Source organism: Montipora capricornis, chromosome 1 (assembly GCF_036669925.1).
Source record: "Montipora capricornis isolate CH-2021 chromosome 1, ASM3666992v2, whole genome shotgun sequence".
Classification (NCBI taxonomy): Eukaryota; Metazoa; Cnidaria; class Anthozoa; order Scleractinia; family Acroporidae; genus Montipora; species Montipora capricornis.
Genome location: NC_090883.1, coordinates 36,448,413 through 36,460,912, shown reverse-complemented (window position 1 = coordinate 36,460,912; position 12,500 = coordinate 36,448,413). Strand labels below are relative to the sequence as shown.

The following is a 12,500-nucleotide window of genomic DNA, read 5'->3' as shown; positions in this document are numbered from 1 at the left end:
AGTAGTAGTAGTAGTAGTAGTAGTTTTGTTTATTGAAACCTCTAGCAGACTTAATCTGAATTACAGGTCTGGTCAGATATAACTATACAAATAAATGGATACTTATAAATGCTGAATACGATAAATATACATAAATAATACAAACCACACTAATAAACACATTACATCAATTCAGTAGCGTATTTGTTTGTGACAAAGTCACCAAACCTATTTGTGGCAGTTGCCTTAGTTCTTACTCTATCTCTCGATCTGAGTGAGTAGTGGGCAGAGGCACTTGGAGATTCTAATCTGCTAGCATGACCTTCCCTGACATTTACATGTACCTTGGGTTAGTTTCCAGTAAGTGTGTAGGATCAGATTTGCTTTTAAGTTATGGTAGCTTCATTCATAGGATCCTGGTGCAGCGTCTTCCCAGTGAATTTGTAATTCTCTCTGAAACATTAGTTTTTAAATTTATTTATTTTTCTTTTATTTAACCCATTGACTCCAAGGGGTTCCCCATTGACGAGTAAAATCGTCTGACGTTAGACAGAGTAAAATACTAAGTCTGGCCAGTTTAGGCCGGTTTGGACGTCAAAGGGTCAACTTAATGGGGACATCGTTTTTCAGTGAGTGATTAACCCGTTGACTCCCAGGGGTTCCCCATTGATGAGTAAAATCGTCTGGCATTAGACAGTAAAATACTGTAGGTCTGGCTGGTTTAGGCCGATTTTAATACCCTAAGGTGGGTGTTGAATACAATAGGACACTAAGTCCCCTACAAGTTATTTACACCCGCTATCTATAAATAGCATTCGCTATTAACCAACTTTATGATATGGCTAAAATAGTAGACACGCTCTGATTGGCTTCTGAGCGGGCAAGATTTTCTTGTAATGACCAGGCATTATGAAAATTTTTCTCGGCTTGACGGCTCTTTTGAGGACTTTGAGACTAAAAGCTACGAGCGTGTGGGCGAAAACAACAAAAAATATGAACAAAGTACAACTATATTTTCAATAACTGAAAGAAAAACTAGCATACAGTCTGAGATTTCCCCATAATGACCTAACTCTCAGTTAATAAGTGGTATTTATTTTATGGCTTGTGTTTGTGGCCCATATAACACGTGCTCTGATTGGCTAATTGTGACTGAATTGTAGGGCATTATTCTCCTGTAAAGCAAAAGGTAATTAAAAAACCATCTAATTTTTGTCTGAAAATTGTAGCGGCTGACAATGTGTGACGAGGAGGAACACTCTGGGAGTGAATTTTATCACCCGGACGAGTACGACTTTCTGGACAACAGTGATTTGACAGAAACAAATAATGAACGAGTTCAATGGCGACAGAGAAAACGAAGGAAACAACCAAGAAGAGATTGAAACTTTTGTAAAGGAGCAAAAAAGTGAAAACACAACAAAGAAAACAGTCAGCGACATGAAAACATTTCATCGCTATTTGTCATCAATAAGCAAGGGCGATAAAGAAATTTTGAACGTACCGGCTGATGACCTGGACCATTTACTGGCAAAGTTTTTCATTTTCCACGAGGCCGTTGACATTTTTCTTTACAAATGTACTTTGGTCTTTGATTCTCAGAGATGTTGACAAAATTTTCCTTGTTGTGACGTGGCCCTAACCTTCTACGTGACCTTTTCACAGCTATAATAAATTGTGACGAAAATAAAGATTATTTTAGATCGAAAGACGCGTCAGTTCACTTGATTTTTGCGATTTGAAACGATGAATGAACAGTGAAGCGCGGGCATCACCGGATGTAATGATCACTTCCGCTGCGCCAGCTTTGGCTTGTTGGCTTTATTTTTGTTGCTGGTGCCATATAATAAACAACTTAATAACCTCGACCATTCGGTCGTTACGGGAAAATCTCAAACCTCGGCCTACCGCATTGACCTCGCTATCTCTCGGTCAATACAGCAAGGCCTCAGTTTGAGATTTTCCCGTAATGACCTCACTCTCGGTTATTAAGTAGTTAGTATTAGTTATTGAACAGAAAATGCACGAAACGAGTACAAATATTCCACGAAATTGTACATATATGTTATTCACCGGCCGGGAGGTCCGTATTGGGAAAAACTGTGCCCGAGGTCTCGAGTACACATACTCGAGACAGAGGGCACAGTTTTTCCCAATACGGAGCGACCAAGGCCGGTGAATAACATTTTTTTTATTTCTAAATTCTATTTGTAGAAGGTAGGAGAAACTATTATCTCCACTGTGCACTTAGCGTAGTTGGTTACCATGACCGTGGTCAGGAGATAGGAAAATACTGCCTGCTCGCGGAACCAATCAGATTGCAGGATTCTCAGGATACCGCCAGCTCACGATCAGAGAAATAAATAATAAATAATACTTTTTATTGCACGTGTTACATAGGAAGATGCTCACACGCAAACCAATATGTGAGTTATTTAAGTCAGTGCCTTGCGTCCTGGTACGCATTAAAATTTTGATGATGCATTTTTTTTAAATTTTATTTCCGTAAAAGTGCGCGATTTCTGCGTTAAGGCAATCCCTGTTTTGGTATGTAGTATCACTGAGTACTGGTACTCGTTGTTTGTATTTTGACTCGTCTTAGCGGGCTTGTCAAAATACAACACAACTCGTAAAACTACTTGGTGATACTACACACCAAAACTTTAAATAAGATTATATCTTAGTGTGTCATCATTGTTTGCATTAGCTCATGTGACATTAAATATTATCTCTTAAATTTGCATTTGTTAGGTCTGGTGAAAAAAGCCAATGGCTGAGGAGGATGACCACGAAAACACAGCTTCCTTCAAAGTCAATTGGACCTCTGCAAATTTCTCAAATGTACCTATAAACAATGTTCTCTCATCAGTAGCTCACAGTTATTCCACCCAAGAATATGGTGGGCAATTTGCACGGAAAGTTCTTCCATCCCGCATAAAACTGCGAAGCCAGACTTCAGCTAAGTTTTCACCATTAGGACATGAAAAAATAGCTGAAAAGAAACTGAGAGAGGCGGTACAGCAGTCTAAAGTTGATACTCTATTTAAGCTTATTAATCATGGAGTCAGCGTTTGTGCCCCTGATTCAAAGAGAAGAACTGCACTTCATTTTGCTGCGGCGCAAGGAAATGAACGGACACTGCAAATTCTTCTCGAAAATGGAGCCAACCCAAATGCCAAAGATTTAAATGGAAATACACCGCTTCATCTCGCTGCATGCACAAATCAACTGAGAATCGTGACACTGCTTCTACAGGCTGGTGCCAGTGCTGATGCAGCGGACTTCAGTGGGAAAACACCCCTTGACCTTGCTTGCTCAAGGCTGAGGGTTCTTCATGGTGATCAGAGTATTCGAGGACAGCCATCAATTTATTGTGAGGAAGTAAAACAAGTTATCGAACTAATCAAGGCATATATGCTGAGGCTTGGTGACAAACAGGCTGAGGAAACATTGGAGACCATGAATAACATGCTTCAAAACTCTCAAGCTGTGACTACTGAAAAGGTTTGTCAACAGCTTTAAGTTGGAATATTTGGGGTTGAATATCAATTGGGACATCGTTCTGTTTTCTTCTCCAGTTGCTGATGTTATTTTGTACATGCAACAAATTCAATAAAGTTTAAAGTTTAATTTAGTTATGGAGAACTTAGGAACCAGGATGGCAAATGAGGATACAGAAATAGCAGTGTTGATAATAATAATGATAATGATAATGATGATAATAATCCTTTAATATCCATCCTGAAAGAAATAAAAAAATGCAATAGCTTTACATGAACTATGCTATACAGACTTGTAAAAGCTGGTTAAAAAGCAGAAAATTTATAGTTATATGTCACACATCAAAACAGTTCCAGGTCCTGGGGGAGGGGGGGGGGGCTCCCATATGAAACAGACAGCGATGCTCATTGTCTCGCTTAGGGTTGTAAATTTTGGATTTTGGTACCCCTTAGGGTCTTCCGGGCAAAGCGCCAATATTTTGAGCCGCCAAGGTCTCGTTTAGGGTTCCCCGAAGAAACACAGAATTACGCGAAGAGAAACAGAAGTCACATTTTCTTTTTAACTGGTTTTTAGGGGTCAAGATTGGCTTAAGCCACGCCCAGATTGGTCTCCTTTGCGGGTAATGAAAAGCTTGATCCGATCCCAGATGGTCTCCTTTAGGGGTTAAATTCAAAATTCCCGACGAGCATCCCCGTCTGTTGCATATGGGGGGAGTCCCCCCCGCCCCCGGGCTCCAGGTATAAGAATTTTTTTTTAGTTTGAACATTGGTGCCAGAAGAAGCTTTCCCCGAAGGTTAAATGGATGAGTTGGATGCAGTAATTTTTGTTTGTCCCAATTGGGTGTTGCTTGTAGTAGCTGCTGATAAGATTATTGATGAAGTCTTTATTTGTGTATTTGCTGGTTGCAGGTGGATGAAGTCCATGATTTACTGGCAAGTTTTACTGCGATGAGTTTATCTAAACCTTCCAGCAAAGGCTATGCCTAGAATGTTGCTAACATTCATTGAATTATCCATAGGGTTCAATTTTGTACCCATTGATATGAAGTAACAGTGGCAGAACTTTATTGGGAAGACACACCTTAAGGCATGGCTTTCACTAGTAACGCAAGTGTCAGCACAACGAAAATATACAAACTCAGTAACACCTTTATTAGTACCTTTTGTTACAACTTACAATAAACAGTAATTATCACAGACACATATGGGGCAAAATTACTGAATGCTGTTTTGCTGAGATGGAGGGTATTTTTCTCATTCATGAGCTTCACTTTTAGTAATCAAGAGGGCAATGATGATCACTTGATCCTGATTGGTTAACAGTTGCTTTAAGCCAGAGCAAGTGAGGTTACAAGAGAATCTTTTTTCCAGATTCTGACTCTGATTAAATTCATTTTTGTCCACATATAAAATCCATTTTAAGCACCATTTTTGTTGACAGCAACGATTTATTGAATTGAACGTTAACCAAATGAAAGCCTGTTTTCTGTGATTTTAAGATTAAGTGTTCATTGAACCGATTGGCCAGTTAAGTTGATTGTCATTTGTCACGACATTGAACTGGCTTTCCTCAGAAATTTGGCCCTTTATGTGATAAGCACCTTGCAATGTGCACTGGTGCAATTTAGGATTATTTTCACTTACATTTTCAAAGTTTTCACCTCAATGAGGCAATTAATTTGGAGAACTTTGAAAATGCAAGTGATTAATCCTTATTATTATATCGCTTGTGTTTGTAGCCGATATAACGCGCACTCTGATTGGCTAATTGTGACTGAATTGTAGGGCATTATTCTCCCGTAATGCCCACAGGCCGATTACAGGCTTGCAAAAACAAAGCAAAAGGTAATTAAAAAGCCATATAATAAACTACTTACTGAGCTAGCTCAAGCCGTACTGGGGAATATTGGCCCTTGGTCGTTTTTGTACGGACCTCGCTGCACTCGGTCCGTACTGCCACGACCTCGGACCAATAATTCCCCAGCACGGCCCTCGCGCTTGGTTAGTAAGAAGTTAATAATAATTGCACAAAGGCCCATGTGAATACATATGCTAAACACCAATTAGCAACAAGCAGAAGCACATGACCATGAAGCGTGAAAATTGAAACTCTTTTCCTTGGAAGGAAGCTGGGGATTTTAGGAAACCAATTTCATGCCCAAATATGGACAAAAATAAGATCAAAGCTGCATGCGTGAGAAAATGCACCAGCTAGCTACGTTGCATCCAAATAAGGAACATTTTAAACCCAAACAACCCTAGCTCTGGACCAGAGTTAAGCACTTCAAGTTCATGAACTTCTGCAACAAGTTAATGTTCCAATGAAAAGCAGGCTTGAAAGGCATGATGGATAATCCAAGGTGGTGATCAGCGTTATCACAGATCAAAGACAAAACTCTTGAAAGTTGTATCCATGGTGATGATAATAATAAAGGATCTCAAAAACAAAGACGAACAACATCCTATGAAATTATTATGGACACATGCCATTATAGTTTTTTTTATGGTACTAATTATCATCACAGAGCTTCTATTGGATCTTCTGTTGATTCACAAATGGTCATCATGAACTGCAGGTACTGTTTGAGTCAGATATCGTTGAGCTCAGGTGACGACATACAGATTGGTTTCCTGGAAAAGGCGGATCGGGGATCGAGGTCCTCAATCCTTGATCCTCCATCCTGATTTTCCAGGAAAAGCCATTCAGGTTCGTGTAGCAAAGATCCTTTTGTTTTAAAGAATAATCAAGCAACATCAAAATAACAGCTTTATGGTCATTGATTTTTGTTCCTTTATTTCATCACTTTGTAAAGCAACATCGCCACAGAAAATAAAAAACAGCATTCTGTTGTTTCTGTGATCAATTAACAAGATGCATGCACCTTCACGATCTTCTTACCGTGCAATGTTCTGATAGCAGATTCAAAAATTATATCGTTACTCACTTAAAAAAAATCATACAGGACAATCTAACTGTCGAGTTGTACAGTAAGAAAAAAAGACGTCATTGTATTAATTCTAAATGTAAACTCCGAAACGTTTACATGTAAAATAATTCAGTGCTGTAAATTAGGCATCTTTAGAAAAACAATGATCACATATTTTTGTCTCTGTTGGTATTTTCAATAAAAAAAGTGTGAAATCTAGTCCACTAACAGTTCGTAATTTCCAAGTTGTAGCCGCTACTCATGATGTTTCATATCCGTTTTCATCCATTTCATCTTCATCCAAGCTATGAAACGACGAAGAGTCATCCGAATCTTCTCCACCCTCTTTCCCGCTGTGTCTTTTCTTTTCTTTGTCCGCTAAATCGTCCTCTTTGCCATGAAGGTCGTCGTCGTCGCTAGTCGCTCTACTTAAAGAGGAAGTTGGAAATCCCTGTCCAGGCAAGAGAAACCCAGTCATCTTTACGCCTTCCAAAATTGACCTCATAAATTTTTTCACGCCTCCTGTCAAAATGCCGTCACTTTTCACCTGACCCTGCATCTCACTTTCCGGTATGTCTGTTGATATCACTTGTCCATCTTCTTCACAACTGGATGTACTACTCTCAGCTGTGAGAGGGAGACCTTGTGACATACGTCTCCTCTTCTTCATACTGTCTATCAAATTGTCTTCGCTCCTCAAGTCTTCATTGCCTGCTGATACAATTTGTGCGTTGTCGTCTTCCTCCAGACTGGATGCACTGCTTGTTGAAAACACTGGAAGACCTTGTGACATACGGCGCCTCTTCTCCATGTTCTCTATCAAAGTGTCTTTAACTTCTGACTGGTCCAGATTGATCATTTCTGATTCAAGTGTCTCAATTTCCTCAAAGCTAGAGGAACTGCTCTTTGCGGAGAGTTGGGAATCATGTGACTTGCGGTGTTTCTTCTTTCTACCATCCAATTTATTCTTTATATCCAATTTGCTATGGCTTCCGTCACCTTCACTAAGGCTAGAGTAACTGCATTTAGCAGTGAATGAATGACCAAGTGATATTCGACGTTGCTTTGACGTGTCAGCCAATACGACTTTGCTGTCCATGTCAGACTGGCCATCCCTTTTCTCTTTTTTTTCCAAACCCAAACTACTTTTAGCATGGGCAGGTAGACTCTGTGGCTCCCGGCATCTCTCGTTGCTGTCAATGAAAATGCTCCTATCAGACTTGCTACGACTGTTCGGACATGGAGTAACACCCAGTCTTGTTCTATCATTGCTAGATGCACCGCTTTTCGGAATGACTGGAAGAACTTGTAAGGCGTTATATTTCTTTTCCATTTTAGCCAGCAAAGGGCTTTTTCTCTTGCCTTCATCATCTTCCCCAAGCAGACCCTGTAACTTCTGAAATCTCGATTTGCTGTGACTGTCTGTTGAATCAACTTTCCTTCTGTCTTGTTCGTGTGCACTTTTCTTTGGAAAGCTTGGAAGAACCTGAACAGCGTGAAATTTCCTTTCCATTTTATCTCGCAAAGGACTTTTGCTGTCCTTATCACTGACAGACAGGCCCTGTAACTTGTCAAACCTCCTCTTGTTGTCAATCAAAACTTTTTTGTCCGACCCACTATAACTGTTCAGTTTTAATGTGGAATCAACGTTCCTTCTATCGTGATGACTGGGTGTACCTTGAGGAACTGCTGGAAGAACCTTAATGATGGGTTGTTTCTTTTCTATTTTTTAATAAAGGGGCTTTTTTCTCCAGCTTCCATTCTGCCCTGAAGGTCACTTGCATCGTTTGATCCTCTAAGGAGCATGAAAAATGACATGAGAACTGCAGCAAGAAACTCTATTAATATTGTGCTCAATTTATAATTAAAGACCTACGTTATATGTTTACTGATAAACTTGTGGCCCTCGGTGCGCACCTTTTTACTCCCCTTCCTCCCTCAATAGACCTCTTTAGCTTGTACGTTTTGTTTTCCCATTTCAGACCACGTGATGTTCCCAAGGGAATTTTCCTTTTGTTTTTTCATAAGTTATGCATACATATGCACGTGCTTTAGACGACATTTGAAAGAAACTGTTCCTTAGAGTAACATCACGTGGTCTGAAATGGGAACGTACAAGCTAAAGAGGTCCATTCTGTTTTACCGATATTCAAAGCTACAGATACACGGATCAGAGGAAAGTCGAAACAGACGTCGATGGAATGAGACGAGGACTGAGCTAAGCCCGCTCCTCACAAATAATTTCTGTTGTTTCAATAAGCCAGTATGGCCGCTGATCGCGTGAGTGAAAACGCTCCATATCTTATCAACGTGACTCCAAGCTCCCAGCCTTTCTTAAGTCCTCGGTCTACTGAAACAGGCTAGTCGTAAAATGAAGTGCTTGTTTGCAGCCCATTAAACCTTTTACCCCTTCGCTGGCCGCCATTGCCGAGTAAAATCGTCTACCGTTACACAGAGTACAACCTTAAAGGCCCACATTCGCCCAAGAGTCATTGCGCACCGTGACTGGATTTGACATGTTGTTTCCCGCGTGATTCACCTGAGTGCCTTTAGCCAATCACATCACGTATTTAGACAAGTCGTCATTTGGAAAAACAAAAGCAAACTACCGCAATGACTTTTGGGTGAAGGTGGGCCTTTAATAAGATGAAGCTGGCTTGAATACCGGTTACCGGTCAAATCACCCTCCGGAACCCAGGAGCAGTCAGTCGTGACGGGATTGGACTAAGATATCAAGATTAGAGATAGGCAAGGTATCTTACCCGAAAGAAGACCCTCTTTGTCTACAGGCCCAGATACTTGCAATGATAACTGTTACTAACACGAGGACAAATATTGACATTGTGATTGCTCCGGCAGTCAGTTTCGCAGCATGGCGGTCGTCAGCATTAGGGTCTTTTGACCGCACACGGCAAAGTCTTGACTTTGCTGAAATGAAAAAGGGTCCTCTGTCAACTTGCGAATGTAAGACGAATTTTTTTAGATTTGAAAATGAGAATTTCCTGCATTAAATACACACTATCTTTTGAAAACAGCGAACTGTTTTCAATGGAGTGTTAAAAGTAATGTCGTCCTTGACTTCTGCATTGCTACGCTTGTTGTAATTGGCTTAAAATTGAATCTGTCGCCAAATTCTCAGCCATTTGGAACCAGAAGTAAAACCATTGTGACTTGCTTACGTTTTCCCGCGATTTCCGTTTGGATGTATAAGCTTCAGGAATGCCTCTAAGGGCTTGGACAAACGTGAATTGTTTGGCCTTTAAACAACATCGAACATTGTTTGGTGCCCAAACATGCTGATGTTGAAGTGAGTGGCCAAACGATTAAAACATGTTTGATCTAACTCTGATCAAACTTCACAAGCAAAGAACTATGGGTCACAAATTAAAAATACGTAAAACACACGTGGATACAAGCGGTTGAGCAAGCGTGGTACGCATGCTCAGGCCAAACATGATTGATACGGCTGTCCAAACGAACAAACGTTCGCCCATCAAACACGAGAACAAAAGAAATGTTTTGATCGAATGTTTGATGCCCTTCAAATTTTATCAAACACGATCAAACAGCACCAAAAAAGGTGGCCAAACGGTAAAATGGTTGGTCACTAAACAATGTTTGATGTTGTTTAAACGCCAAACATTTCGCGTTTGTCCAGGCCCTAATATATAAGCGCCTGCGTTTATTGTTAAAGGCCAGAGGCGAGTTGCTCGAAGCCTAGTTAGCGCTAACCGTAAACGTTGGTTAATTAAGAGGTATCAAAACCTATAGGTTTCCTTGGTATTTAACGCTGGTTAGCGCTAACCATTCTTCGAAAATCCAGGCCTGAGGCCCGTTTCTCAAAAGTCCCGGAAACGTTTGCCAACCACTTGTTCAGGAAAGCCTATCTTTTACCATGTTTTCAAGGTAACAAAAAGGAAACTAACTATGAAGTTTGACGACATAAAACTAACCCGTTCTTGAGATACAGAGAGAATTGTTAACGCGAAAATGGTCCGTAGAGTCTCGGGACTTTCGAGAAACGGGTTCCTGAACGGTAAGAATTGCTTTAGTTTTTGCTTTAATTGCTAAGCTCAATTAAAACGCGCTAAAAAATAAAAAGGAAACTTACCATTAATTAGGTGAAGAGGCCTCCTTCCTTTCATGCTCGGAGGGTCAAAACACTGTACTTTCCCCCCGTCGAAGTCTTCAAGATTTTTATTTGAATCTACGAGCTCCGCCAATTCGGTTTGCATCACGACCAATGTTGATTTGTCGCATGACCATGGATTGTTAGCGATGTATCTAAAAAGAAAACCCCCAATGGAAATATATTTGTTAGAAGTGTCTGTTTTGGATCACATGCTGGGTCTTGTGATCAAATGTTGCACTGTGTTGTTTTACAGAGACGCCTTTTGCACAACACAAAAGTAGTTTTCGATGCCTCCCACACCTCTATTCCCTCTCACTTATCCTTCGCCCAAAACAAGTGACATCATTCATTTAATTTAATGATTCAAATCTCTGATTTTTTGTTTAGATAAAAACTATTTATCTTCTTCTTCACGTTTTAATAATGGAATAGCACCAAGCCATCTCAATCTCACAAAGGTGTTATGGTTCGTTCGCAGCAATCTATGCGAGGAAAGAGGATGCGCATAGTTTTTTGCGCACGCGTGACGCCTTTTTGCAGTACTCAGGTGAAACAAAATTAAGCTCAACTGACGCATGCTCAAATCCGATCTTCTAGGGCTGCGGAATCACTGTCATGCGCACTTTGCCACGGTCTGGCTTTCCGTTTTGGTGGTCCGTCAGCGACTAGCGACTTATCGAACAAAGTGTCTGTTGTCCTTTGGCCATTTCAATTTCAACAGGAAAAGAAAACAATCAGCGGTTACAAATATTTTCATTTTATACTTGACGTTTCGTATGTTGCAGCATACATCATTGTTCTTTTCCTGTTGAAAGTGTCTGTTATTGGTTTTTGCCATACATTGGATACTTACAGTTCTTTCAAAGATGTCATTCCACTGAATAATCCTGGAGAAACGCTTTTGAGTTCATTGTATCTCAAATCTCTGTGAAGTTGAAATATTATATTTATTCACGACTTATACTTCTAGTTAAATCAGCTTAACTGATGAGACGGCAACTAAAAGAGGAAATCATAAAAAGCATAAAAAGAGCGCTGTTTCTTTGAGAAACATATCAGTTAATGATTACCCCCCCCCCCCACCCCCACACACACACACACACACACCCAATTTCCCGCTTTTACTCAATATATTTAAAAAAAGTTTTTTTTGAATAATGGTGAAGGACACTCCATTCTACATTGCATTCTGAAAAATGTGCCATTTGAATCCTAGGAGCTTACATTACGAATGCATTTGGGCCGCTTTAAGTGAAAAATCGGGAAAGTTCGAGTGAGCTATGGTAGGACTTTTAAGACACAAGAATTATAAATTTTCTTTATAAGGTTGTACGTAAAATCTTATGTACTACCGCTTTTTTGTACTTCGCCGGAGTCGGCCTTCGTGAAAACGTTACATGAATCGTTCCTATTGCATTAAGTTAATAACACTGATACTTACAAATTTTCTACATTTTTGTATTCGTGAAGTGCTTCCTTCTTTATATCCGATATGCGGCAGTGAAAAAAGTCCCTAAGAGTCAAACACAAATACAAAGCAGAATTAGAAAAGTTTGAATTTTTAAGTTAAAAACAAATACGTAATCGTACGTTTAACCGAAAGCGCGGAATTCTCACTTTGGAGCGAGAGAGAGGAGAGGCAAAGAAACGAACTTAAATTTCCTTCCGCCGCGGAACGCCAAGTTCTCCCCACCAAGTTCTAATGTCACGATTCAAAGACAACGAGTTTTGCAATCTAAAGGGTAAGTGAATTGAAAACAGATGTACACTTACAATGACGAAACATCAGAGCAGCGAAATCGAAGACAGGACAACTTGTCGAGGTCCACGGCATTTTAAACCGCTATGTTGTCAATGCTGCAGAATCAGGGTTCAATGGACAAACCCGTGCCCTTTTTTCCGGCCTTGATTCGAATTAAAAGGGCAACAAAGTGTCCAAAACACGATGTTTTTAATTTTTAT

General features: G+C 40.1%; 2 protein-coding genes across 2 annotated transcripts in view; one reads left to right on the top strand and one right to left on the bottom strand.

Annotated features, from left to right (window-relative positions):
• Positions 1-6,634, top strand: part of LOC138040779 (ankyrin repeat domain-containing protein 54-like) — an 8,406-nt gene extending 1,772 nt beyond the window's left edge. The window contains exons 2-3 of the mRNA XM_068886454.1: positions 2,731-3,483; positions 4,389-6,634. Coding sequence (XP_068742555.1) covers positions 2,749-3,483; positions 4,389-4,466 — 813 coding nt within the window. The 5' untranslated portion in view covers positions 2,731-2,748 and the 3' untranslated portion in view covers positions 4,467-6,634. The remainder of the gene's footprint in view (positions 1-2,730; positions 3,484-4,388) is intronic.
• Positions 1-12,500, bottom strand: part of LOC138040985 (testis-expressed protein 10-like) — a 173,694-nt gene that overhangs the window by 60,844 nt on the left and 100,350 nt on the right. The window lies entirely within an intron of this gene.